The 26402-nt window shown below is 72.7% G+C and overlaps 3 protein-coding genes across 4 annotated transcripts; 1 reads left to right on the plus strand and 2 right to left on the minus strand.

Annotated features, from left to right (window-relative positions):
- Positions 1 to 65: 65 nt before the first annotated feature.
- Positions 66 to 14541, minus strand: LOC142006423 (superkiller complex protein 2-like). The gene is made up of 29 exons (XM_074983215.1): positions 14268 to 14541; positions 13839 to 13960; positions 13638 to 13747; positions 13377 to 13494; positions 11377 to 11491; positions 11220 to 11294; positions 10977 to 11030; positions 10597 to 10793; positions 10301 to 10435; positions 10023 to 10168; positions 9794 to 9940; positions 9529 to 9613; positions 8959 to 9065; positions 8617 to 8763; positions 8450 to 8549; positions 8159 to 8371; positions 7439 to 7549; positions 7048 to 7159; positions 6811 to 6929; positions 5545 to 5682; positions 5324 to 5461; positions 3304 to 3408; positions 3020 to 3179; positions 2454 to 2580; positions 1908 to 2118; positions 1708 to 1818; positions 960 to 1178; positions 740 to 880; positions 66 to 306 (listed from the first exon to the last, which is right to left on the minus strand). The coding sequence occupies exons 1-29, from the start codon at positions 14278 to 14280 to the stop codon at positions 106 to 108; spliced, it is 3777 nt and encodes a 1258-aa protein (XP_074839316.1). The 5' UTR covers positions 14281 to 14541; the 3' UTR covers positions 66 to 105.
- A 131-nt stretch (positions 14542 to 14672) lies between these two features.
- On the plus strand, positions 14673 to 18708 carry LOC142006425 (negative elongation factor E-like). Of its 2 annotated transcripts, none has more exons than XM_074983217.1 (10): positions 14673 to 14834; positions 15114 to 15186; positions 15868 to 16013; positions 16090 to 16164; positions 16539 to 16573; positions 16840 to 17015; positions 17556 to 17700; positions 17782 to 17836; positions 18239 to 18341; positions 18604 to 18708. In XM_074983217.1, exons 1-10 carry the CDS (start codon positions 14760 to 14762, stop codon positions 18675 to 18677), a joined length of 957 nt encoding a protein of 318 aa, XP_074839318.1. In that variant the 5' UTR covers positions 14673 to 14759; the 3' UTR covers positions 18678 to 18708. The 2 variants fall into 2 exon arrangements, with proteins under 2 accessions (XP_074839318.1, XP_074839319.1); XM_074983218.1 differs by having other exon boundaries at positions 16840 to 16991.
- A 1515-nt stretch (positions 18709 to 20223) lies between these two features.
- CFB (complement factor B) lies at positions 20224 to 26320 on the minus strand (the record flags this gene model as incomplete). Its single annotated transcript, XM_074983219.1, has 14 exons — positions 20224 to 20436; positions 20911 to 20960; positions 21227 to 21359; positions 21679 to 21794; positions 21865 to 21944; positions 22379 to 22529; positions 22682 to 22799; positions 22993 to 23090; positions 23589 to 23726; positions 23806 to 23895; positions 24629 to 24781; positions 25074 to 25212; positions 25425 to 25561; positions 26225 to 26320. Coding segments are annotated over 14 exons (1649 nt in total), but the record flags the coding sequence as incomplete, so codon positions are not given.
- Between the last annotated feature and the right edge of the window lie 82 nt (positions 26321 to 26402).

The raw sequence follows: 26402 nt of genomic DNA on the forward strand, positions 1-26402 counted from the left end.
GCCCCTGTTCCCAGCTGTAGGGCGAGGTCGCCCTCTCCCCAGTCAGGGCCGCACGCCAGCTGGTGCAGGGAGCTTTATTCCGCGGGCCGGGCCCGGGGGCCGCGCTCACTGGGTGTAGAGGCTGGCGGCGAAGACGATGTCCCTCTTGATGAGGCTGGAGGCCTGCTCCATCTTGGCGTAGAGCGTGGGCTCGCCGATGATGCGGGCCGCATTGCGCACGTCCCGGCAGGTCTCCTCCAGCCGCTGGATGCAGCGCACCACGATCCCCTCCTGCGTCTCCGTCAGCCGGGCCAGCTCGGCGAAGGGCTGCGGGACAGGGACGGGGCTGGGGCTGGGGCTGGTGGGAGCTGGCTCGCCCACGTGGCGTGGGGCACCGCCGCGCCTGGCCCCCCGAGAGGCACCAGCCTCTCCCAGCCGGGGGCAGGGACTGGGGCAGGTTCTGTCCCCTCTAGGGGCACCAGGGAACGGGGCAGGGCCCGGCTGGCTTGGGGGCAGGTTCTGTGCCCTCTAGGGGGACCGGCTCCTCCCCGTCTCAGGGCGCAGGGAATGGGGCAGGGCCCGGAGGGGGGCAGGGCCCGGCTGGCTTGGGGGCAGGGAATGGGGCAGGTTCTGTCCCCTCTAGGGGGACCGGCTCCTCCCGGTCTCAGGGCGCAGGGCCCGGCTGGCTTGGGAGCAGGTTCTGTCCCCTCCAGGGGCACCGGGGAACGGGGCAGGGCCCGGCCGACCCTCCCGCACTCACCATGCCACGGGCCCACTCGTACACCACCTCCACCAGGCCGAAGTTGTACTGCGCCACGAAGTCCTCCACCGACTCGCGCAGGCCGCAGTCCCGCTGCAGCAGGGCGACGCGCTCGGCCACCGCCCGGATCCGCTCCATGCCCTGCGGGGGAGCCGGCCGTGAGGGGCCCGGGCCTGGAGTCCTGCCCCCCCCCCCCGCCGCCCCCCATCGCCTCGCCCACCTGGCGCAGCACGCTGGGCAGCTGGGGCTCGCTGGGGCCCTTGCCCTGGCACACCAGGCAGCTGAGCAGGGCCACGCTCTCCTCCGGCCGCAGCTCCGTCAGCAGGTTGTCGAACACCAGCTCCGTCAGCAGCAGCTCGTGGTTGCTGATCTCGCAGGCCACGCGCCCGGCCAGCTGCACCGCGCCCCCGGCGTCCACGTAGCCCAGCGCCCGCAGCACCTGGCACGGGGGAGCGGGGCAGCTGCAGGGGCCTCCCGCCAGCACGGCTCAGCCCCACCCCCTGCTGGTACTCTGGGGGGCAGGGCTCACCTGAACCTGCTGCTGGTACTCGGAGGGGGGGCAGGGCTCATCTCGACCTGCTGCTGGTACTCGGAGGGGGCGGGGGGGGCCAGGGCTCACCTCGACCCGCTGCTGGTGCTCGGGCTGGGGGGCATGCGAGGAGGGCAGGGTGGGGATGGGGGATGGGGGCTGGGGCTCACCTCGACCCGCTGCTGGTGCTCTGGGGCTGGGGGGCAGGCGGGGGGGCTGGTGCTCACCTCAACCCGCTGCTGGTACTCTGGGGGGCAGGGCTCACCTCGACCCGCTGCTGGTAGTCGGGGGAACGGGGGCAGGGCTCATCTCGACCCGCTGCTGGTACTCGGGCTGGGGGGCAGGCGGGGAGCGCAGGGTGGGGATGGGGGCTGGGGCTCACCTCGACCCGCTGCTGGTGCTCTGGGGCTGGGGGGCAGACAGGGGGACTGGGGCTCACCTCGACCCGCTGCTGGTACTCCGGCAGCAGCAGCAGGGATTGGTCCGATAGCAGGAACCGTCTGTGCTCCAGCTCCACCCGCAGCCGCAGCCGCTCGGCCAGTCGCAGGTACTGGGGGGAGACGGGGGTCAGAGGGGCCCTGATGCCCCCCCGCGCCGGCCCTGCCCCGCCCCGCCCCGCCCCACGGCGCTGGTGCTCACCTGGGGGGCGAAGCGGGGGCTGTGCACACACTGGAAGCTGGGCAGCATCTCCTCCAGGCGCCGCAGCCGCACGACAGCCTCCACCACCTCCAGCTCCTTCAGCTGCAGCGCGCCCACCGGGTCCAGGCGGGGCAGCCCCCTGGCGCCCCCCTCCGCCAGCCGCAGCAGCTCCTGCGCCGCCTGCACGGCCGAGGGCCCGGGGGGGTCGTGCCTGCAACGGCGCCAGCCCGCAGGCGCTAGCCCCGGGGGTGGCGCTGGCCTGGCCCCCCCCAAGGCATGGCCGAGCCCCCCCACCTGTCCCCCCGAGCCACAGCTTGGCTCCCCCACCAGTCCCTGACCCATGGCCGAGTTCCTCACCGGCCCCCCGAGCCACGGCCTGGCTCCCCCACCTGTCCCTGACCCATGGCCGAGGTCCTCACTGGCCCCCCCGAGCCATGGCTGAGCCCCCACTTTGCCCCGACCGACGCGTGAGGTCCCCCACCAGGCAGGAGAGCCCCTGGCCCCCGCTTTCACCAGACGCCCCCACTACCCCCCCCCCCCCCGCACCTGAACCGCGGCATCTGCCGCTTCCGGACATCCTCCAGGATGCGCTCGGCATTGACCCGCAGCGTCCGGCCTGTCAGCACCGCGATGTCGCACGGCCCCAGCTGCTCCACCACGTGACCGCAGGGCCCTGCCCGGAGAGTGGGGCATGTGGGCCGGGGCCCGAATCCCTGCTGAAACTGGCAGCCTCTGCCCCTTCCCAGAGCCGGGGAGAACCCAGCCTGTCTCAGCGCTCCTCCCCGCCAGCTCCAAGCACCAGCCCCCACTGCCCCCCAGCGCCGGGGAGAACCCAGGAGTCCTGGCTCCCAGCCCCTGCTCTAACCACCAGCCCCCACTGCCCCCCAGCGCCGGGGAGAACCCAGGAGTCCTGGCTCCCAGTCCCTGCTCTACCCACCAGCCCCCACTGCCCCCCAGCGCCGGGGAGAACCCAGGAGTCCTGGCTCCCAGCCCCTGCTCTAACCACCAGCCCCCACTGCCCCCCAGTGCCAGGGAGAACCCAGGAGTCCTGGCTCTCAGCCCCCACTCCCCCACCAGTGCCAGGGAGAAAACGGCTGCTCGCCCTGGGTTACCTTCAGGCAGGAAGAGCTTGTTGAGCAGCAGGTCGTCGGGGAAGGGCACCTCTGGGCTGGGGCTGCCCCTGTCTGTGTCCCCACCCGGGGTCCCCTCCTCGGGGGCCTTCTCGCAAAGCACCAGGGTGGTGAAAGTCCGGTTGGCTGCGTCGGGGGAGACCTGTCGGGGGAGCCGGGCTGGTTACCCAGGGGAGATGCGGCCCCTCTGGGGTGGGGCACTGAGGGAACAGCTGAGTAGAACGCTGCGGGGGAGGAGGATGCGGAGCACCCCCTGCGCTTCTCACCTGTAGGATCACCCCCAGGGCATTGCGGTGCACCGGGGTCTGGACGATCACCACGCGGCCGGGCGCCAGAGCCTTCAGTCCGCTGGCCGACTCCGCCACCCGCCGCTGCGGGGAAAGGAGGGGACTGGTCTGCCCCGGCTCGGCCCCCGCGCCCTCTTCCCGCCCCAGCCAGCCCGGTCTGCCCCGGCTCGGCCCTCCCGCCCTCTTCCCGCCGCTGCCAGCCCGGTCTGCCCCGGCTCGGCCCCCGCGCCCTCTTCCCGCCGCTGCCAGCCCGGTCCGCCCCGGCTCAGCCCTCCCGCCCTCTTCCCGCCGCTGCCAGCCCGGTCCGCCCCGGCTCAGCCCCCGCGCCCTCTTCCCGCCGCTGCCAGCCCGGTCCGCCCCGGCTCAGCCCTCCCGCCCTCTTCCCGCCGCTGCCAGCCCGGTCCGCCCCGGCTCAGCCCCCGCGCCCTCTTCCCGCCGCTGCCAGCCCGGTCCGCCCCGGCTCAGCCCTCCCGCCCTCTTCCCGCCGCTGCCAGCCCGGTCCGCCCCGGCTCGGCCCCCGCGCCCTCTTCCCGCCCCAGCCAGCCCGGTCTGCCCCGGCTCGGCCCCCGCGCCCTCTTCCCGCCGCTGCCAGCCCGGTCCGCCCCGGCTCGGCCCCCGCGCCCTCTTCCCGCCGCTGCCAGCCCGGTCCGCCCCGGCTCAGCCCTCCCGCCCTCTTCCCGCCGCTGCCAGCCCGGTCCGCCCTGGCTCGGCCCCCGCGCCCTCTTCCCGCCGCTGCCAGCCCGGTCTGCCCCGGCTCAGCCCTCCCGCCCTCTTCCCGCCGCTGCCAGCCCGGTCTGCCCCGGCTCGGCCCCCGCGCCCTCTTCCCGCCGCTGCCAGCCCGGTCCGCCCCGGCTCAGCCCTCCCGCCCTCTTCCCGCCGCTGCCAGCCCGGTCCGCCCCGGCTCAGCCCCCGCGCCCTCTTCCCGCCCCAGCCAGCCCGGTCTGCCCCGGCTCGGCCCCCGCGCCCTCTTCCCGCCGCTGCCAGCCCGGTCCGCCCCGGCTCAGCCCTCCCGCCCTCTTCCCGCCGCTGCCAGCCCCGTCTGCCCCGGCTCGGCCCCCGCGCCCTCTTCCCGCCGCTGCCAGCCCGGTCCGCCCCGGCTCAGCCCTCCCGCCCTCTTCCCGCCGCTGCCAGCCCGGTCCGCCCCGGCTCAGCCCCCGCGCCCTCTTCCCGCCGCTGCCAGCCCGGTCCGCCCCGGCTCAGCCCTCCCGCCCTCTTCCCGCCGCTGCCAGCCCGGTCCGCCCCGGCTCGGCCCCCGCGCCCTCTTCCCGCCCCAGCCAGCCCGGTCTGCCCCGGCTCGGCCCCCGCGCCCTCTTCCCGCCGCTGCCAGCCCGGTCCGCCCCGGCTCAGCCCTCCCACCCTCTTCCCGCCGCTGCCAGCCCCGTCTGCCCCGGCTCGGCCCCCGCGCCCTCTTCCCGCCCCAGCCAGCCCGGTCTGCCCCGGCTCAGCCCTCCCGCCCTCTTCCCGCCCCAGCCAGCCCGGTCCGCCCCGGCTCGGCCCCCGCGCCCTCTTCCCGCCGCTGCCAGCCCGGTCCGCCCCGGCTCGGCCCCCGCGCCCTCTTCCCGCCCCAGCCAGCCCGGTCTGCCCCGGCTCAGCCCTCCCACCCTCTTCCCGCCGCTGCCAGCCCGGTCCGCCCCGGCTCGGCCCCCGTGCCCTCTTCCCGCCCCAGCCAGCCCGGTCCGCCCCGGCTCAGCCCTCCCGCCCTCTTCCCGCCGCTGCCAGCCCGGTCCGCCCCGGCTCAGCCCCCGCGCCCTCTTCCCGCCCCAGCCAGCCCGGTCTGCCCCGGCTCAGCCCCCGCGCCCTCTTCCCGCCCCAGCCAGCCCGGTCTGCCCCGGCTCAGCCCTCCCGCCCTCTTCCCGCCGCTGCCAGCCCGGTCCGCCCCGGCTCGGCCCCCGCGCCCTCTTCCCGCCGCTGCCAGCCCGGTCCGCCCCAGCCAGCCCGCTCTGCCCACAACAGCCAGGGAAAGTTGCTGCCCCACCCCGGGGCCAGGCTCTGCCCCTACCTGAATGAGACGACGTGTTTCCTGCAGGTCCTGCACGGCCTGGCAGTACTCGGGCAGGTCACTGAGCTGCCCCCCCGTGTCCACCTCCTCCATGGCGGCCAGCCGGCGGCTGAGCTGGGCGATGGCCAGCTCGTGGGCCTGCGGGGAGGGTGGGGGGGTCAGCGGCCGCTCGCTTCTGGCCCCTCTCCCGGCCCGGCCCCCCACCGGCCCGGCCCCCCGACCTGGCTGTCCTTGCGGCTGTGGAACTCGCAGAAGCTGCGTTTCATCATGTCCTCCACGCGCAGAGCCTCCACCCGCAGCAGGTTCAGGATCATGGTGTACGTCAGGCGGAACTGGGACTGCAGCTGCGTCGGCCTCCCCTGCGGGCGGGAGGGAGCGGGGCTGGGGCTGGGGCTGGGGCAGGGGACCCACCGCCCGCACGGGGACCCCTGCGCAGCCACGGGGATCCCAAGGCACATGACCTGCGCCCACCCCTGCAGACCGTCCGCCCGCCCCTGCACACCCAGGGGAGGCCCAGCTCCCCCCGCCCCCAACACTCCACAGGGCGCCCCAGCATTCCCCGGCTCAGCCCCCCGGCGCCCCAGCTCAGCCCCCCACCTCCACAGGATGCCCCAGCATCCCCCGGCTCAGCCCCCCGGCACCCCGGCTCAGCCCCCCACCTCCACAGGGCGCCCCAGCATCCCCCGGCTCAGCCCCCCGGCGCCCCGGCTCAGCCCCCCACCTCCACAGGGCGCCCCAGCATCCCTCGGCTCAGCCCCCCGGCGCCCCGGCTCAGCCCCCCACCTCCACAGGGCGCCCCAGCATCCCCCAGCTCAGCCCCCCGGCACCCCAGCTCAGCCCCCCACCTCCACAGGGCGCCCCAGCATCCCCCGGCTCAGCCCCCCGGCGCCCCGGCTCAGCCCCCCACCTCCACAGGGCGCCCCAGCATCCCCCGGCTCAGCCCCCCGGCGCCCCGGCTCAGCCCCCCACCTCCACAGGGCGCCCCAGCATTCCCCAGCTCAGCCCCCCGGCGCCCCCCCGCCTCCACAGGGCGCCCCAGCATTCCCCAGCTCAGCCCCCCGGCGCCCCCCCGCCTCCAGAGGACGCCCGAACATCCCCCAGCTCCCCCCCGCCTCCACAGGACCGCCCAGCATCCCCCAGCTCAGCCCCAACACCCCAGCTCCCCCCCCGCCTCCATAGGGCGCCCCAGTATCCCCCAGCTCAGCCCCGACACCCCAGCTCCCCCCCCCCGCCTCCACAGGATGCCCCAGCATCCCCCAGCTCAGCCCCACCTCCAGAGGACGCCCCAGTATCCCCCAGCTCAGCCCCGACACCCCAGCTCCCCCCCGCCCCGCCTCCACAGGACGCCCCAGCATCCCCCAGCTTCCCCCCCCCGCCTCCAGAGGATGCCCCAGCATCCCCCAAGCTCAGCCCCGACACCCCAGCTCCCCCCCGCCTCCACAGGGCGCCCCAGTATCCCCCAGCTCAGCACCCCAGGGGCAGCTCACCAGCATCATGCGGTGCAGGTCGGCCATCTCGGGCACCTGGGTCTTGCAGAGCACAATGACCATCCCGGTGGTGTCCAGCCCCCGGCGCCCGGCCCGGCCTGCCATCTGGATGTACTCGCCTGCAGGGGGCAGGGAGCCTCAGTGCCCCACGGCCCCGCCCCGAGGGCCCCCGCCTCACATCACCGAGGGCCCCTGCCCCACAGCACCACCCCAAGGGCCGCCCCCCCCAGCACTCGCCTGGCAGCAGGTCACGGAAGCCGGTGCCGTCGTGCTTGCGGATGGAGTCGAAAACCACGGTGCGGGCCGGCATGTTCACCCCCATGGCAAAGGTCTCCGTGGCAAACAGGATCTGAACCCCACAGAACAAATGGGGCCTCTGACCCCACCCTCCAGCCAAAGCCCCGCCCCGGCCAAAGCCCCACCCCTCTGACCCCTCCCTCCAACCAAAGCCCCACCCCTGGCCAAAGCCCCACCCCTCTGACCCCACCCTCCAGCCAAAGCCCCGCCCTTCTGCCCCCACCCTCCAGCCAAAGCCCCACCCAGGCCAAAGCCCCACCCCTCTGACCCCGCCCTCCGGCCAATGGCTGCCTCTTTACCCCAGCTGCAGGCCCAGCCCCGCCCCTCTCACCTTGACCAGCCCCTTGCTGAAGAGCATTTCCACCACCTCCTTGAGGATGGGCAGGATGCCGCTGTGGTGCACCCCGATGCCGCGCTTCAGCAGCTCCACCATGTGCAGCACCTGGACCCGCCCCGGGGGAGGTTACAGCCAGCGGCCCCCCGCCCCCCCACTTCCTGTCCGCCCCGCCCTGCCCCCCCCAGCTCCCAGGTCAAAGGGCGCGCGCCCCCCACCAAGCCGGGGACCCCACTTCCTGTGGAGTCCTGCCAAGCGCCCCAGCGGGGGCTCCGCCCAGCCCCATGCTGCGGGGGGGGGCGGGACTTCCTGCCTGGCTGCCTTTGATTCTCTCTCAGTGCACTGGGCCAAAAGTATGTGATGTCACTTCCTGTCGGGCAACCTCTGACCTTTATAAGGCTTGGGTAAACCCCCCCCCCGTTACCTGGGGAGGCCGGGACTTCCTGTCCCCCGGCAGGCAACTGGGGCTCTGTGTGGCTGTTGAAGCCCCAGGGGTGGGACTTCCTGTCCCTGTGCCCTTAAACTCCCCACACCTATTTCCTGTCTCATGGCAGCTGAGCCGGCCAATGGGCTGGGCCCTGGAGCTGCCTTGTCCTTGGGTGGGCGTCCCATCCGCCATGGAGCTCAGCCAGCCCCGCCCCCTGCCCCACCCTGCTGAGCCCCGCCCCCACCAATCCAAGCCCCGCCCCTCGCCCCGCCCCACCCCGCGGGCACGACCTGGGGCAGCTGGCGGTCGGAGCCCTTGAGGCGGGAGATGCACTTCTGGAAGAAGACGTGCACCTCGCTCTTCTCGGCGCTGCTGGTCAGGTCCACGGTGGTGAGGGCGGCGGCGTTGTCGTCGCACCGGGCGCGGGAGAAGGTGAAGGCCACGACCGGCAGCTGGTCCCGCTTCCGCAGCGTGTCGATGAGCGACAGCCACACCCCCTTCTCCTGGGCGGGGCGGCAGGTCAGGGCCGGACCCCCATCTCCCGCGCCCCCCAGACCCCCATCTCCCGCCCCAGCACTGACCTGGCCCGGCCCGGCCCCCGCCTGCGTGGGCTGCTTGGCCCCGAAGGTCTGGGCGTGTTTGCTGGTTCGCTCCTTCTTGGCCTCCACCGCCGCGTAGTACCTGGGGGAGACGTGGCGGGTGAGGGCGGGCGGTGCAGGGGTGGGCGGGGGGGCGGCGTGGGACTCACCCCTTGGAGAGGAAGCCGCCGCGGGCGTCCACCAGCAGGAAGAGCTCGTACTGGGACTTGTGGCTGGTGCCCGTGTACAGGTGGTGCTCCAGGGGCACCGGGCGCCGGGCCGTGCTGATCACGTACAGCTGCTTCCGCTTGATCCGCCTGCCGGGGGGGGAGGGGTCAGCGCTCGCGGTGCTGCCCCCCCACCCCCGGGCCAGCCACGCTTCCGCCTCCCCCACCCCGCCCCCCACCGGCCCTGCCCAACTCAGGGTCGCTGGGGTCCCCCCACCCCCTCCACTGCCCGAGACAGCCCCTCCCGGCCCGTCGGAGCCCCCCCACCCCCTCCGCCCCACTCACCCCACCCAGGCGGCGAACTCCAGCGTGTTGGGCACGGTGGCGCTCAGCAGAATGATGTTCACGTGCTCCGGCAGCATGATCAGCACCTCCTCCCACACCACCCCGCGCTGGGGGAAGAGGAGTCAGCCACGGCCCGCCCCATGGCCTGCCCCACGGCCCGCCCCGCGCTGGGGGAGAGGAGTCAGCCACGGCCTGCCCCACGGCCTGCCCCGCTCCGCACCACCCCGCGCTGGGGGAGAGGAGTCAGCCACAGCCCGCCCCACAGCCTGCCCCGCCCCGCACCACCCCGTGCTGGGGGAGAGGAGTCAGCCATGGCCCGCCCCGCCCCGCCCCGCACCACCCCGTGCTGGGGGAGGGGAGTCAGCCACAACCTGCCCCACACCACCCCACGGCCTCCCCCGCACAACCCCACGCTGGGTGAGAGAAGTCAGCCACGGCCTGCCCCACGGCCCCCCTCCTCCCAGACCACCCCACGCTGGGGAGATATGAGGGTCAGCCACAGCCCACCCTATGGCCTCTCCTCCCTGCTGCACACGAGAGTCTGGTCAGGACAGACACCCCGGCCCTCACCTCGGCGTCGTTGACGTAATGAACCTCGTCAAAGATCACCCACTCCAGGTCCCGGATCACGTCCGAACCATTGTACAGCATCGACCTGCCCCAGAGAGCCAGACGGCTGGACCCAGCGCCTGGGCCGGTCCCCACAGGCCTGCCGGCCCAGCCTGACCCCTGCCCCCCACCGGTGCCCCCCCCCAGCCCCGCCAGTGCCCCCCCTGCCCCGCAGACCCCGCCCCCGCCCGCGCCCAGCCCTGCCGGTGCCCTCCCAGCCCCTCACCGCAGGATCTCAGTGGTCATGATGAGGCAGGAGGCATCGGGGTGCAGCTGGACGTCCCCCGTGAGCAGCCCCACGTCCCCAAAGGTGTTCCTGAAGTCTCGGAACTTCTGGTTGGACAGAGCCTTGATGGGGGAGGTGTAGATGGTCCTGGGGGGGGAGGCGAGGGGGGAGGAGGGTGAGCGGTGGGGATCCAGCGGGGGGTGGGGGGAGGGGGGGGACGGGGCCTCACCTGGTCATGTGCTTCTGGGCCAGGGCAATGGCGTACTCGGCTACCACCGTCTTGCCGGCCGAGGTGTGCGCGGCTACGAAGAGCGAGTCGCGGCGCTCCAGGTGCAGGATGGCCTGTTTCTGGAACACGTCCAGCTCGAAGGGCCACTGCGGGGATGGGGGGGTCAGGGGGCTCCCAGCGTGCGCCGGGGCAGCCCCCCCCCACCCCCACCAGTGCCCCACGGCTCCCGGCGTGTGCTGGGGCAGCCCCCCCACCCAGTGCCCCCGCGCCGGACTCACCCGGAAGGCCGGGTCAGGAATGCGTTTGTAGAAGTCGTCCACGGGTGAGGAGATATCCACAGGAATCGCCCACTGCTCCTGGGGGGGCTCGGGGGGCACGGGCTGGGCGGGCGGAGGGGGCTCAGAGGCCACATCCTGCGGGGCAGAGGTGCTAGTTACGGGCTTCCCCCCTCGGCTCCCAGGACCTCAGAGCTCCCTCCCCGCCAGCCCCCCTTCCTATCCGCACCGTCGCCCCCCAGAGCTCCCCTCTTCCTATCCACACCCCTCGCGCTTCCCACAGCCCCCCAACTCCCCACCTTGAGCACCAGCTCCTCCAGGCTGTCTGCCCTCTGCAGGGCGGGGGTGGGGGCCGGGGGCCTCTCCTTCTCCTGCCCCTTTGTCTTCTTCTTCTTCTCCTGCTCTTCGTCGCTGGAGTCGCCGAGCTGGAAGGAGTCCAGCGCCCCCAGCAGCCCGCCCAGGGGCAGCCGTCCCGATGGGCCCTGCAGGGCCGCCCCTGCGGAGCAAACGCCGAGGTGGGGGTGCCCCAGGCGCTGGCCCTGCCTTGGGGACAGGGGGCCCAACACCGGCGGGCGCCGCGTCCCTTCCCACAGGACTGGGCACCCCGAGGCACCGGACTCCGCCGGGCCCTCCCCCACCCCCCCGTCCCAGCTGGTCCCTCCCCAGGGGCAGCTCCTACCTTGCGCTTTGAACTCCACCCCCTTCTTCCAGCCCAGGGGCACCGTCAGCAGCTCTGCGAAGCAGCCAAGGGAAAGCGGCAAAATTTCACCAGGGGAGGCAAGAGTGGGGCAGGGAATGGGGCAGGGCCTGGCCCCTCTGGGGCACCGGCTCCCCCCAGCCCCAGGATGCTGGTTGAGGGTAAGGGGGAATGAGGTGGCTGGGCTGGGCTGTGGGCGCCCCAGGACGCCGAGGTCTCACGTACCTTTCTCGAAGTCGACCTCCTCTTCCAGCTGCTCTCTGGTGCCGATCTGCTCTAAGCTGGGCTCGTCCATCCCACCTGGGGAGCCAGAGGGAGGCTGAGCCCCAGCAGTCCCTGGGGCAGGGGGTGGAGCTGTTTGGGGGTGGGGGGGGGCACCTACCTGGCCAGAAGGGGTAGTTGGTGCTGCTGCCCCGCAGGGCCTGGGCGGGGGGCCCCGGCGCGCGCTGGAAGGAGAGCGAGTTCTTGGCCGACAGCCCCACGTTGTCCAGCAGCGCCTGGCAGGGCAGGGGAGCGGGCAGGGTCAGAGGCAGGCCGGGGCCAAGCCCTCAGTGCGGTGAAGCACCCCCCCCCCCGCCCCCAGCACAGGGAGCACTGGAGCCAGGGAGACGAGGCCCCAGGCGTGGGAACGCCTGGCAGCGCTGTTGCAGGGCCTGGCGCCACGGACACGCTCCGCATCGGTACCTCTCCCGGCTCCTTTCCTCTGGTCCAGCCCCAACTTGCTAGCCCTGAATCCGTCTGTCCGTCTACCCTACCCCCTCCGGATCCTCCTCTCTAACCCACTTCCCAGCTCTGCCCCCCCGCTGCCCTCGTCTGAGCCCTTCCCTGGCCAAGAGCTCGTTTGCTGGAACGCAGCAGCCGCAGCTGCACGCGCTTGTCAAGATGGGGCCGTGCCCTGTGTGTTGGGGTTCAGCAGTCCCCAAGCTCTGCCCCGGTCTGCAGGCAGGAGTGACTCTCACCCAGCAGGTAGCACAGGAGGTTGATGAGGTGACAGAGCCCAGCTCAGCACAGAGGGGTCAGTGCAGCCAGCAGAGACAGTCATTGCAACCCGTCCTGGGGAGAGGAGCCCGAGGGGGGCCCCTCTGGGGTGCAGCTTCCCCCCTCACCAGGCTGGCGCCTTCCAGCTCCCTCTTCCCCAGCTTCTAACTGCCCCTCCGATTCCAACCCAGCTCGGCTCCTCCCTGCTCTGTGCTCAGGGCAGAGTTGTTGTGATGGAGCGGGGGGGGGGGTGCATGTGTGAGTCAGGCTAGATGTCTGAAGCAAGCAGCAGCTCCCAGTGGCTAAGGATGACCCTGGAGCTACAACTAGCAGGTAACACCTCTGCCCTGAACAAAGAGGAGGGAGGAGCCGAGCGAGGTTTGAATCGGGGGTGGCAGTTAGAGGCTAGGGGGAGAGGGAGCTGGAAGGCGCCAGCCTGAGGAGGGGGAAAGCTACACCCCAGAGGGGCCCCCCTCGGGGTCTTCTCCCCAGGACAGGTTGGAAGGATTGTCTCTGGCTGCTGTACTGACGCTTCTGTGAGAAACTGGGCATCTGTTGCCTAATAAACCTCCTGTTGTACCTGCTGAGTGAGAGTCTCTCCTGCCAGCGGCCGGGGTGCAGTGCAGGGGGACCTCTGAACCCCATCACAGTTGTTACCTGCCAGCCCAGGTACAGCCCAGGGGTCATCCTTAGCCCTGGGAGCTGCTCTGCTCGTCTCACACATCCACCCTGAGTCTCACACATCTTCTCTGCCCCACCCCTGAATTCAGACAGAGACCAGAAAACCTTTCCTGTTCTGTTCTCTGTTAGCGCTGCCCACCGCTCTGCTTTCCTTATTCCCAGCCCTCCCCTTGCTCCTCTGACGCCGGCTGCGCGTGGAGCGGCCGTGTTCGGAGAACGCTGCCCAGCGACTCCTCCAGCAGACAGAACACAAGGATTTGATGGCGCCCTGCGAACGCCCGTCTCTCTGTCAGGCGACGCGGCCTCCTGCAAACACGCACACGCCTGTCGGAGCGGCCTCGCAGGCTCTCGGGTTTGACCGCGTTTCACCCGCGAGCGCAGTTACAGCAGGTACAGCACCGTACGTTCGCAAGCTCGGCTGTCGCCGGAAGAGCTCACACGCCCGTGTCTGTAACAGGGACGCTGACTAACGCTGCCTTTTGCTGGGCAAGTACCGGTTCTGCAACCGAGCGCAAACCAGGTGCTGCAGCCCCTGCGTTCTAGCCGCTGAGGGGAACCAGCCCCTCGGAAAAGGCGGGAAACATCCCGAGGGGTTGTAGCTGCTAATTGCTTAACGACGCGATTCGTTTCTGAATCACGCGACTGCCCGAGTCTCCAGGTTCCCGGCCCTCTCCGCTGGAGTGCGGCTGCCAGGGTGGAACCCCGGCGTCCGGGCGTGCTCACCTCTCTGAAGCCCAGGATCTGCCCCGTGGTGGGGTCCCGCTCCGTCTGCAGCGTGGAGTGCACAGGGGTGGCGTCCATCTCCAGCAGCGACCACACGGCCTTCTCCCGGGGCCAGCCCCTGATGGGGGGCAGGGGAAAATCCAGCAACAGCCTCACCCCGATGCGACCCCCACATCCCAGGCATTAGTTGGGTCTGGGCACTGATGTCCCAGGGCTGCCGGGGGCAAGGGGAAGCTGGGGTGCCAGGCCTGGGCTGCTCACCTGTGGGCCCTCTCAAAGTGGTGGATGGGCAGCCACTCGGGGCTGGCCAGGAAGCGCTGCTCCAGCTCGGAGGCCAGGTCCATGGCGAAGGGGGGCAGGCCGTGGGGCAGCTGGAAAGGCAGGAGGGAGACGTGAAGTTGGGGGGGGGGACGCCGCCAGGCAGGCCAGGCCCTGGCCAGTGATGGGGGGCGGTGGGCTCACCGTGCAGAGAGGCAGCATGTCCCCACCGGGCCCCTCGGGGCGGGTGAGGAGCTCAAAGCGCCCAGCGCAGCCCACTTCCAGCAGGGACAGCGGCAGCTCCAGGGGCCCCCGGGGGGGCAGCACTGGGGGGGGGGGCAGCACGGGGGTCAGACTCCGCAAAGACACCCCCCCATAGCCTGATGTCCCGAACCCCCCCCACCGTCTGCCCTGTGCCCCTTGCCCTGCCCCACCCCCACTGCCCCTCCCCCCTCGCTGCTCTGCCCCACCCCCACCCCCCTTCCATGCCCCACTCCCCCCTCGCTGCCCCGGCCCACCCCACTCCCCCCTGCGCTACCCCACTTCCACTCCCCCCCCCGCTCTGCCCCGCCCCGCCCCGCCCCAGCTGCTCTGCCCCTCCCCCACTGTCCCACCCTGCCACCCCTCCCCCACCCATTCTCTCCATCGCGGCTCCGCTGCCGCCCCCTGCCCCGGAAGCGCTCGACGAGAGCTGCGGGGCGGAAGCCGGAGGAGGTGGAGGAAGAGGGCTGCGGGGCGGAAGTGACGCGTCCGTGCTGCGGCCAATGGTGGGGAGCGGGGAGACGGGCGGAAGTGACGTCCACCACAGCCCCACCCGCGGGGTCGCTGTATCAACCCTCCGCCCCGGGCGCGCGCCCCGCTATGCAAATGAGGGCGGCGCTCGGCCAATAGGCGGCGGCGACGAGGGAGGAGGCTGCGGAACGCGCCAGCCTGGGGGGCGGGGCCGGGAAGTGCGTCTGAGGCCGCCGCGGGGGCCGCCGGGAGCACAAGGGGCGGGCGGGCCGGCCGCGCCCGTTGCATTGTGGGAGTTTCCGTGGGGGGGCGGGACTTCCGGGGGCGGGCCGCTGCCTAGCACCGGCCTCAGGCTCCCCGCGCCCCCCGGACCGGACCGGACCGGACGGGACGATGCTGGCGCTGCCGCCCGGCCTCAGCGAGGAGGAGGAGGCGCTGCAGAAGAAGTTCGCCAAGCTCAAGAAGAAGGTGGGGGCGGGGCCTGGGGCGTGAAGGGGGCGGGGCTGGACGAGGCGGGGCTCGGCGGGCGGGGGCCCGGAGGTGAAGGCGGGGCGGGGCTGGGTGGAGGCGGGGCCCGGAGGTGAAGGGGGCGGGGCTGGGTGGGGGCGGGGCATGGGGGAAAGTGGCTGGGTGAGGGCGGGGCCCGGAGTGAAGGGGCGGGGCGGGGCATAGGGGGGAGGGGCCCGGGTGAAGGGGGCGGGGGGGCGGGACACGCACCTGACGGGCAGCTCCGGTCTCGCCCCCCAGAAAAAGGCGCTGCTGGCGCTGAAGAAGCAGCAGAGCTCCACCAGCGCAGCCACCCAGGGCGGCATCAAACGCTGTGAGCCCGGACGCCTGGGTCCCCCACTCGTGGTGGGGGGGGGGGAGGAGCTGGGGGCAGAGCAGTGTTGGGGGGCTGGGAGCCAGGACTCCTGGGTTCTCTCCCCGGCGCTGGGAGGGCAGTGGGGGCTGGTGGTTAGAGCAGGGGCCGGGAGCCAGGACTCCTGGGTTCTCTCCCCAGCGCTGGGGGGCAGTGGGGGCTGGTGGTTGGAGCAGGGGCTGGGAGCCAGGACTCCTGGGTTCTCTCCCCGGCGCTGGGAGGGCAGTGGGGGCTGGTGGTCAGAGCAGGGGGCTGGGAGCCAGGACTCCTGGGTTCTCTCCCCGGCGCTGGGAGGGCAGTGGGGGCTGGTGGTCAGAGCAGAGGGCTGGGAGCCAGGACTCCTGGGTTCTCCCTGGCGCTGGGAGGGCAGTGGGGGCTGGTGGTTAGAGCAGGGGCTGGGAGCCAGGACTCCTGGGTTCTCTCCCCGGCGCTGGGAGGGCAGTGGGGGCTGGTGGTCAGAGCAGAGGGCTGGGAGCCAGGACTCCTGGGTTCTCCCTGGCGCTGGGAGGGCAGTGGGGGCTGGTGGTTAGAGCAGGGGCCGGGAGCTAGGACTCCTGGGTTCTCCCCGGCGCTGGGAGGGCAGTGGCTATGGTGTGGAGTTCGGGGAGCAGACGCCTGGGTACTAGCCTCCCGCTTTCCCAGCCATCTCAGACCAGCCGGTTGTGGACACGGCCACAGCGACAGAGCAGGCCAAGATGCTGGTGAAGACGGGAGCCATCAGCGCCATCAAGGCAGAGAACAAGAACTCCGGCTTCAAGCGCTCACGGACGCTGGAGGGGAAGCTGAAGGTCTGTGGGGAAGTAATGGGGGCGCTGTGGGGTTCAGACCTCCCCAGAGCCTGCCTGACTCTTTGCGTACTTCTAGGACCCTGAGAAGGGACCAGCCCCCACCTTCCAGCCCTTCCAGCGCAGCATGTCGGCCGACGATGACAGCCAGGAGGTACCTGGGTTTGCGGAGAGGGGGCTGGGATCAGGACTCCTGGGTTGTCCCCAGCGCTGGGAGGGCAGTGGGGGCTGGTGGTTAGAGCAGGGGCTGAGAGCCAGGACTCCTGGGTTCTCTTCCCAACTCTGGGAAGACAGTGTGGGCTGGTGGCACAGAGGAGGGTGGGGCACTGGGGACCAGGACTCTTGGGTTCTCCCCAGCTCAGGGCTCAGCATTGTGAACAGCTGGGCCAGGGGGCGAGGGCAGTCCCAGGCCCACACCCCGTGGGGTGTTGGGATGTGCAATGTGCTTGTATGCCGGGGGTTCCCAGCCCACCTTGGGGACCTGACCTGTGTGCTCGGGGGGGTGACCTGCTTTTTTCTCTGCTGCAGTCCCGGCGTCCCCAGAGGAAATCTCTCTACGAGAGGTGAGTGCACCCCCAGGCCCTCCCCCCAAAAGCCCCAGCCCTGTGCAGAGTGAAAGGAGTCCTGTCCCCCGGGGCCCTGAGAAACACTGCGCGTTCTGGGCACCTGAATCTCCCCGGGCAGTGGCCGTAGCGCTCAGCTTCCAGGGAACCCTGGCCCCAGCCCCAGCCCCCCTCTAAGCACGAGGCCCCGTTCCCGGCCCCAAGCACACCCACGACGCTGGACCCCGCAACAGCCCTGACCCAGTGCGCGCCCCCACCCCTTGCAGCTTCGTGAGCTCCAGCGAGCGCCTGCGGGACCCTGACAAGGAGGCCGAGGACGAGCGGGACGCGGAGCGGGAGTCGGAGCGCGAGGGGCTGCATGGCTTCGAGTGGGACTACGACCGCGAGCACAGCCGGGAGCGGAGCCGCGAGAGGGACCGTGAGCGGGACAGCAGCTTCCGCCGTATGACGCCACAGCGGCCTGGGCCTGGATTGCGGCCCCACGGCTGGGAGGGCAGTGGGGGTTGGTGGTTAGAGCAATGGGGGGCGCCGGGAGCCAGGACTCCTGGGTTCTCCCCAGCTCTGGGAGGGCAGTGGGTCTGGCGGTTAGAGCAGGGAGCCAGGGCTCCTGGGTTCTCTCCCAGCGCTGGGAGGGCAGTGGGGGCTGGTGGTTAGAGCAGGGGCTGGGAGCCAGGACTCCTGGGCTCTCACTGGCACTGGGAGGGCAGTGGGGGCTGGTGGTTAGAGCAGGGGACTGGGAGCCAGGACTCCTGGGTCCTCACCGGCGCTGGGAGGGCAGTGGGGGCTGGTGGTTAGAGCAGGGGGTTGGGAGCCAGGACTCCTGGGTCCTCACCGGCGCTGGGAGGGCAGTGGGGGCTGGTGGTAAGGGCAGGGGCCGGGAGCCAGGACTCCTGGGTTCTCCTGGTTCTACGCAGGGAGGGGCTGTGGGCGCTCCTGAGGATGCAGGACTCCCTGCGGCTCTGACCCCAGCTGACCCCTACAGGGTCCGACTCGTTCCCAGACCGGCGGGCCCCGCGCAAGGGGAACACAGTGTACGTGTACGGCACGGACATGACCCAGAGCCTGCTGCGCAACGCCTTCTCGCCCTTCGGCGCCATCATCGACCTCTCCATGGACAGCCCTCGCAAGTGAGTGCCGCCGGGGCGGGGCGGGGCCGGGGGGGGCCTGGCTCCCCGACTCCCTTCCCACCACTCCTCCTCTTCCCCCAGCTGCGCCTTCGTCACCTACGAGAAGATGGAGTCAGCGGATCAGGCCATCGCTGAGGTAGGGCCCCCACCGCCCGGCACTGACGGGGGCTGGCTCTGGGGTGGGGCGGGGCAGGGGCTGTGAGATGGGACCCCTGGCCCGGCACTGACGGGGGGCTGGCTCTGGGGCAGGGCGGGGCGGGGGCTGTCAGGCGGGGACCCCTCACCTGGCGCTGACGGGGGGCTGGCTCTGGGGCAGGGGCTGTCAGGCGGGGACCGCTGGCTCTGGGGCGGGGCGGGGCAGGGGCTGTGAGATGGGACCCCTGGCCCGGCGCTGACGGGGGGCTGGCTCTGGGGCAGGTGCCGGTGTAGCAGCAGACGTGTAGGGCTGGGTGCTGAGCAGGCTGTACAAGGAGGCCACGTGGGGTCCCCAGGGGGGCCGGGACCCAGCCCTGGGGTCTGACGCCGCCTTTCTCCCCAGCTCAACGGGGCGGTGGTGGAGGACGTGCAGCTGAAAGTCAGCATCGCCCGCAAGCAGCCCATGCTGGACGCGGCCACCGGCAAATCCGTCTGGGGCTCGCTGGGTGAGGGCCGCCCTCGGACGCCTGGGTTCTCTTTGCTGGGGTTGGGGGTGGGGCACAGGATGCCTGGGTTCCCCCTGGCTCAGGGAAGGCAGGAGTTGGGGTGGGGGGCAAGACGCCTGGTTCCCCCGGCTCGGTGAAGGTAGGGTGAGGGGTAGAACGCCTGGGTTCCCCCCCCAACTCAAGGCAGGCAGGTGGGAGCTCACGGCAGCTCTGGGCGGGGGGGGGCAGTTCCCCAGCCAGCACTGATCCCCTTTTTCCGCAGCCGTGAAGAACAGCACCAAGGGGTCCCACCGGGACAAGCGCTCGCAGGTGGTGTACAACGAGGATCTCTTCTGAGCCTGCGCCCCAATAAACGGCTGAGCTTGTGCCCCCCCAGCCGGCCTGGGTGTGTCCCCCCCCGTGTCCCCCGGCACCTCTGTCACCCCCCAGCCGGCCTGGGCGTGTGCCCCCCACCCCCTCGTGTCCCCCGGCACCTCTGTCACCCCCCAGCCGGCCTGGGCGTGTGCCCCCCACCCCCCCGTGTCCCCCGGCACCTCTGTCACCCCCCCCCCAGCCGGCCTGGGCGTGTGCCCGTCCCCCCCCGTGTCCCCCGGCACCTCTGTCACCCCCCAGCCGGCCTGGGCGTGTGTCCCCCCCCCGTGTCCCCCGGCACCTCTGTCACCCCCCAGCCGGCCTGGGCGTGTGCCCCCCACCCCCTCGTGTCCCCCGGCACCTCTGTCACCCCCCAGCCGGCCTGGGCGTGTGCCCCCCACCCCCTCGTGTCCCCCGGCACCTCTGTCACCCCCCAGCCGGCCTGGGCGTGTGCCCCCCACCCCCTCATGTCCCCCCGGCACCTCTGTCACCCCCCCCCAGCTGGCCTGGGCGTGTGCCCCCCACCCCCTCATGTCCCCCCGGCACCTCTGTCACCCCCCCCCCCAGCCGGCCTGGGCGTGTGTCCCCCCCCGTGTCCCCCGGCACCTCTGTCACCCCCCAGCCGGCCTGGGCGTGTGCCCCCCACCCCCTCATGTCCCCCCGGCACCTCTGTCACCCCCCGAGCCGGCCTGGGCGTGTGCCCCCCACCCCCTCATGTCCCCCCGGCACCTCTGTCACCCCCCGAGCCGGCCTGGGCGTGTGCCCCCCACCCCCTCATGTCCCCCCGGCACCTCTGTCACCCCCCGAGCCGGCCTGGGCGTGTGCCCCCCACCCCCTCGTGTCCCCCCGGCACCTCTGTCACCCCCCCCCAGCCGGCCTGGGCGTGTGTCCCCCCCGTGTCCCCCGGCACCTCTGTCACCCCCCAGCCGGCCTGGGCGTGTGCCCCCCACCCCCACGTGTCCCCCCGGCACCTCTGTCACCCCCCAGCCGGCCTGGGCGTGTGCCCCCCACCCCCTCATGTCCCCCCGGCACCTCTGTCACCCCCCCCCAGCCGGCCTGGGCGTGTGCCCCCCACCCCCTCGTGTCCCCCGGCACCTCTGTCACCCCCCAGCCGGCCTGGGCGTGTGCCCCCCACCCCCTCATGTCCCCCAGCACCTCTGTCACCCCCCAGCCGGCCTGGGCGTGTGCCTCCCACCCCCTCATGTCCCCCCGGCACCTCTGTCACCCCCCCCCAGCTGGCCTGGGCGTGTGCCCCCCACCCCCTCATGTCCCCCCGGCACCTTTATCACCCCCCAGCCAGCCTGGGCGAGTGTATGTGTCCCCCCGGCACCTCTATCACCCCCCAGCCAGCCTGGGCGAGTGTCCCCCCGTCTGTCCCCCCAGCACCTCCTATAACCCCCTGAGCCGACCTGGGCGAGTGTGTGTGTGTCCCCACCGTGTCCCCCCTGGCACCTCTATAACCCCTGAGCCGGCCTGGGCGTGTGTCCCCCCCTGCCACCCCCTTGCGCCGCCCCCAGCAAGGAGCCGAGTGTCCGTCTGGGGCAGGGCCCGGCTGGTTTATTGACAGCAGTGGGGGGCGCAGGGGGCAGCCCCCCTACATGAAGCCCAGCTCCTCCTTGGCCAGCTCCTTCCGCAGCCAGGGCAGCACGGTGAAGAGGTTGAGGTGGAAGTCGCGGGCGTAGGGCGGCGACTGCTGCTGGGGGTCCTTGCACACGTCCACCACGCCCCAGCTGATCACCCCCACCTGCCAGTGAGGGGCCGGTCAGCCACAGCCAGTGCCCCCACCCGCGCACGGCCACAGCCAGCGCACCTCACCCCCAGGCCGCTCAGGCCCACCCCAGCTGATCACCCCCACCTGCCAGTGAGGGGCTGGTCAGCCACGGCCAGTGCCCCCACCCGCCCAGGGCCATGGCCAGTGCCCCCCCTCCCCCTGGGCCAGTCAGACATGCCCCAGCTGATCACCCCCACCTGCAGGTGAGGGGCTGGTCAGCCACAGCCAGCGCCCCCCACGGCCTGACTCCACCCTCAGGGCAGGGCGCCCACAGCCAGCGGCCCCCCACTCACCCCAAGGCAGTTTGCCCATAGCCAACACCCCCCATGGCCTGACCCCCCCCCCACAGGGCAGGGCAGCCAGGCCCATGGCCAGTGCCCCCACCAGGGGGCAGGTCCGGCTGGCGGAGGGGAAATGGCAGTGGGGCAGGGCCTGGGGGTCGCTCACCTGGAAGTAGCGTTTGCCCTTGTGGATGATGAGGGGCCCCCCGGAGTCACCTGGGGAGGAGGAAAGGGGTTAGGGGAGCTGTGCTGCCGGGGGGGGCGAGGGGACCCCCAGGGCTGCTGAGGAGGGTGTGGGTTGTGGGGTTCTCACTGGGGGGACCAGCCTGAGGGGGGACCGAACGGGGTGTTGGACGGTAGGCAGGGGGACTGAAGGGGATGTCGGGGGACTGCCCAAGGGGCGGACCAAAGAGGGCGATGGGGGGGACCGGGGGGAGAGACCAGGAGCAGCCTGAGGGGGGGGACCGGGGGGCCGCACTCACCCTTGCAGGTGTTGGGGTCCACCACGGGGTCGATGCCGCCGCTGCAGAAGAACCGGGGCGTCACCACCTGGCTCACGTCCGTCACGTTAACATAGATGAGGGCTTTCTTGGCGTCCGCCTCGCAGGCCGATTTCTGGGGGCAGAGGGTGGCTGAGCACTGGGGGCCGCCCCCCACAGCCCCTGCCCTCAGCCCCAGGGGCACCCAGTAGAGCCACCTGGCCGGGCCCCCCCCCATGCCCTCAGCCCCAGGGCCCCCCAGCAGAGCTCCCCAGCCCCAGGGGCGTCCCCCCTCCCTCAGCCCGAGGGCACCTAACAGAGCTGCCTGGCCCCAGGCCCCCCTCCCCCCAGCCCCGGGGCCCCCCAGCAGAGCCGCCCAGCCAGGGGCCCCCCCCCGGCTGTATGGGGCTTGGCTGGTGGGGGCAGGGTGGTGCCCGGACGCCAGGGTCCCTCACCTTGGGGCCGTTCTTGATGTGCACCTCTTTGCGCTCCAGCACCTTCCGCCTCTGCCTGTCCACCTTCTCGTGCACGAAGAGGGCCGGGACCTCGCCCGCCGGCAGCAGCAGCCGCTCTGCGGGGAGACGCGGGGTCAGGGGCCGGGGCGCCCGCGGGGCCTGGGGGCGGCGGGGAGCGGCTCTTACCGTGGTGCTGGCAGCTGGTCTCGGGGTGGGGTTTGCGCAGGGCGCGGGTGGCCCCCTCGGTGCAGGGCAGGCAGATGGGGCTGGGGGAAGAAGGCCGCAGTCAGCGGGGGGGGGGGGGTTGAGGGTTCTGGGGGGCCCCAGAGGATCAGGGCTGCAGGAGACCACATTCACCGGATGCTGTTGCCAGAGCACAACAGGGTTGGGGGGCTCCAGGGGCATTGGGGCACCAGGGGGGTTGGGGGGTCTGGGGGGCTCCGCTCATGGGGACGTATAAGAGAAGGGGGTGGGGGTCTTGGGGGTTCCAGGGGGCCCCAGGCAGTTAGGAGTTCTGGGGAGTTGGGGGAGTTAGGGGTTTTTGGGAGGGCCCTGCTCACTGGGAGGTGTCAGAGAAGGGGAGTTGGGGGGCCGGGGCGTTGGGGGCATTGGGGCGCCCTGCTCACTGGGAGGTGTCAGAGAAGGGGCGTTGGGGGTTTTTGGGGGGGCCCGGGGATTGGGGATCCGGGGCCCCACTCACCGCACAGTGGGGGAGAAGGGGACGGGTTTCTTCAGTTTCACCAGCGCCACGTCGTAGTCGTAGAATTCCGGGATCCCCTTGTCCCGCAACGCCCCGATGTGGTACTGGGGGTGGCTCTGTAGCTCCTCCACCTTGTTAACCAGCTGCGGCCCTGCGAGGGACCCAGGCGGCCGGAGCTACAGCAGCGCCCCCAGCCCGGGGGACCCAGGCGTCCGGCCCAGCGCCCCCGGCCCCTCCCCCAGCCCGGGGGACCCAGGCGTCCGGCCCCTCCCCCAGCCCGGGGGACCCAGGCGTCCGGCTCACCCACGTCCACGGAGATCCACTGTGCCTCGTCGTTGATGTCGAAGCAGTGGGCGGCCGTGAGCACGTAGTAGGGGGAGATCAGCGACCCCTTGCAGATCTCCTGCCCCTTCCCGGGGCGCTGCGGGGGGCAGGGGGGCATTACCCCTCTGCGCAGCCCAGATCCCCTCCCCCGCCCCCTCTCCAGCCTCTGCCTGGGGCGCTGCGAGGGGGTTACCCCACCTGCCCCCACCCCCCACTTCCAGCCCCTTCCCGGGGCGCTGCGGGGGGGGTCACCCCAGCTGCCCCCCGGCTCCCCGCCCGCCCCCACTCACAGCGATCTTGATGGCCACGTGCCAGGGGTGCTTCTGCTGGTCCGAGGCCTCCTGGTAGTCATAGCCCAGGCCACACATGCTGAGCACCTCGCTCTCGTCTGGGGGGAGAGAGGGGTCAGGAGCCAGCAGGCTGGGCCCCAGGGGGTGGAGGGAGGGAGAGCTGAGGGGGGGGCCTGGAGAATGGGAGGGCTGGAGGGCCAGGGAGTCCTGGGGGATGAGGCGCTCGGGGGGATAGGGCAGTTCCTGGGAGGGTACGGGGCTCCCAGGGTGTCCTTCGGGATGGTGGTCCTAGGGGGCTTCTGAGGGGGTCCTGGGGGATCCCAGGGGGATGGTGGCCCTAGGGGGGGTCCTGGGGGGATGGAGGCCCTAGGGGGAGTCCTGGGGGGATCCCAGGGGGGGTGGGGGCCCTGGGGGATGGGGTCACTGGGGGGTCCCGGGGGGATGGAGGCCCTAGGAGGGGTCCTGGGGGGCCCTGGGGATGGGGTCACTGGGGGGTGGGGGTCCCGGGGGGATGGGGTCACTGGGGGGTCCCGGGAGGGGTTGGGGCCCTGGGGGGTTCCGGGGGGTGGGGGCCCTGGGGGGGGTCCCGGGGGTACCAATCATCTCCTGGAAGGTCTTGCGCAGGTCCTGGATGTTCTGCATGTGGAAAACGTGTTTCTCGTTGCTCTTGTGCGTGGCCAGCGCGTTCAGGTTCTGCAGGTTCACCAGGGCCCCGATCCCGAACACGTAGATATCTGGCGGGGAGCGGCGGGGTGAGCTGGGCGCAGTCGGGCCGCCCCTCCCTCCGGCCCAGCCCCCCGCCTCGGCGCTCACCCAGGTAGTCCTCGCGGCCGCGGTTGATGCTCAGCAGCTCCCGGATCTGCGCCACCACCGGCTCGGGGGAGCCCCCCATGTTGGTGTTCCCTGCGGACAGGTGGGGGGCTCAGCGGGGCTGGGAGGAGATGGGGGTGCGGGGGCCATGGGGCGCCCGGGGGGGGCCACCAGCAGAGCCAAGCACCAGCAGCGCTGGCTGGAGATGAGGGGCACAGGAGGGGTTGGGATGTGGGGGTCTCGGGGCTCCATGGGGATGTTGGGGGCCTGGGGGTGTGATGGGGTTCAGGGGTCCCCCTGCACTGCACCCCGGCCGCTGGCAGGAGTGACTCTCACTCAGCAGGTACAACAGGAGGTTTATTAGGCAACAGATGCCCAGTTTCTCACAGAAGCGACAGTGCAGCAGCCAGAGACAGTCCTTCCGACCCGTCCTGGGGAGAGGAGCCCGAGGGGGGCCCCGCTGGGGTGCAGCTTCCCCCTCCTCCGGCTGGCGCCTTCCAGCTCCTCTTCCCCCAGCCTCTAACTGCCGCCCCCGATTCAAACCCAGCTCGGCTCCTCCCTCCTCCCTGCTCAGGGCAGAGGTGTCACCTGCCAGGTGTAGCCCCAGGGTCATCCTTAGCCGCTGGGAGCTGCTGCTTGCCTCGGACATCCAGCCTGGCTCACACGCACCCCCCCCCCCCCCCGCTCCATCACAGGGGGATCCAGAGACGAGGTTGGGGTTCCCTTGGGGGGGCCACGGGCGGTCCAGGGGCCCATGGGGAGGTCGGTGTTCCCGCGGGGGGGGTCCCGGAGGGGGGGTCGGGGGGTCCCGCGGGGGGCCTCTCACCGTCGGTCATCAGCAGCAGCACGTGGCGGGTGGAGTTGGCCACCGGCGCCACCTTGTGGCCGCGCTGCAGCTCCTCGCGCTCCTGCTGCACCATCATGTTGTACAGCGCCGTGAGCGCCGCGCGCGTGTTCGTGCCGCTGCGCTGCGCGTGGCCTGCGGGGCGCGGGGCGTCAGCCCGGGCGGGACCCCGCCCCGGACCCCGCCCCCACCGCAGCCCCCCCCTGCTCCGGAGCCCCCCCACAGCCCCCCCGCTCCAGAGCCCCCCGCAGCCCCCCATCCCACCGCTCCCCAGCCCCCCGCCCCCCCCGCAGCCCCCCCGCTCCAGGGCCCCCCCCACAACCCCCCCCGCTCCAGAACCCCCCCGCAGCCCCCCATCCCACCGCTCCCGAGCCCCCCGCCCCCCACCGCAGCCCCCCCGCTCCAGGGCCCCCCCGCGCCCCCTCACTCTTGTACTGCAGCTTCTCCAGCTGGGTGGTGACGAAGTCGGCGTCGCTGCTGCGCGGGGCCAGGGCGCTCAGCACCACGTGCGGCTCCGTGGCGAAGGTCAGGATGGCGTAGTGCGGGAACACCCCGTAGCTGGAGATCTGGGGGGGCAGCTCAGTGGTGGGGCGCTGCCGCGGGGGGGCCGGGGGGCCGGTTGGGGGTTGGGGAAGCGGGTCCGGGGGATGGGCTGTGGGGTGGGGAAGAGGAGCTGGGGGCCGGTTGGGGGGTGGGGAAGGGGGGGGTTGGGCGGGGGGCCGGTTGGGGGGCGAGGAAGGGGGGGCCGGGCGGTCGGTTGGGGGTGGGGGGTCCCCACCTTCTCGACGAGCTGCACGAGGGCGTCGCGGGCCTGGGTGAAGTTCCCCTCCCCCACGCTGTCCGAGGCGTCCAGCACCAGGTAAATGTTCATGGAGCCCCCGGCCTCGATCCGGATGCGGCGTTTTGACTTCTCCGCTGGGGGGCGGGGGGGGGGCGGGTCATTCCCAGCCCCACCCGCTGATCCCACCCCCGGCTCAGCCCCCCCCCGCTGTGCCCCCCCGCTGCCCCCTCCCCCGGCTCAGCCCCCCCCGCGTCAGCCCCTCCCCGCTGCCCCCACCCCCGGCTCAGCCCCCCCCCGCGTCAGCCCCCCCCCGCTGTGCCCCCCCGCTGCCCCCTCCCCCACGTCAGCCCCCCCTGCTGCCCCCACCCCCGGCTCAGCCCCCCCCCGCTGTGCCCCCCCGCTGCCCCCTCCCCCGGTCAGCCCCCCCCGCGTCAGCCCCTCCCTGCTGCCCCCACCCTCGGCTCAGCCCCCCTGCTGTGTTCCACCCACTGCCCCCTCCCCTGGGTCACTCCCCCTGCTGTGCCCCCCCCGCTCCCCCCCCCGGGTCAGCCCCCCCGCGTCAGCCCCTCCCTGCTGCCCTCTCCCCCGGGTCAGCCCCCCTACTGCCCTCTCCCCCGGGTCAGTCCCCCCGGCTGTGCCCCCCCCGCTGCCCCCCCCCGGGTCAGCCCCCCCCGCGTCAGCCCCTCCCTGCTGCCCTCTCCCCCGGGTCAGCCCCCCCCCGGCTGACCCCAACCCCAGGTCAGCCCCCCCCCCCCGCTGCCCCATAAGTGCTGCCCCCTGGCCCCGCCCCAGCTCACAGCCGGTCCGGTTGGACTCCGCCTCCTCGGCGGTCTCGGAGAGGGAGGCGAGGAAGGCGGCGGACACCTCCCGCGGGGTGTCGTAGGTGGTTTGCTCTGGGGGGAGATGGGGGGGGCTCAGAATCGGGGCTCGCTGCCCCCCACCCCTCCCCCCAGCTCCTCCCCGCCCCCACCTCTG

This window comes from Carettochelys insculpta, unplaced genomic scaffold (assembly GCF_033958435.1).
Source record: "Carettochelys insculpta isolate YL-2023 unplaced genomic scaffold, ASM3395843v1 scaffold_0062, whole genome shotgun sequence".
NCBI classification, from domain to species: Eukaryota; Metazoa; Chordata; order Testudines; family Carettochelyidae; genus Carettochelys; species Carettochelys insculpta.

Bases quoted from the DNA above. Each gene is read 5' to 3' on its own strand.
- LOC142006423 (XM_074983215.1), bottom strand. The intron at 5,462-5,544 runs GTCGGGGGGCCG...CCCTCCCCGCAG, and splicing joins ACAGCCGCAAGGACAGCCAG to GCCCACGAGCTGGCCATCGC. The intron at 1,179-1,707 runs GTGAGCCCCAGT...CCCCCGTGCCAG, and splicing joins AGTACCAGCAGCGGGTCGAG to GTGCTGCGGGCGCTGGGCTA.
- LOC142006425 (XM_074983217.1), top strand. From the start codon at position 14,760: ATGCTGGCGCTGCCGCCCGGCCTCAGCGAGGAGGAGGAGGCGCTGCAG. The intron at 14,835-15,113 runs GTGGGGGCGGGG...CTCGCCCCCCAG, and splicing joins TCGCCAAGCTCAAGAAGAAG to AAAAAGGCGCTGCTGGCGCT. The intron at 18,342-18,603 runs GTGAGGGCCGCC...CTTTTTCCGCAG, and splicing joins ATCCGTCTGGGGCTCGCTGG to CCGTGAAGAACAGCACCAAG.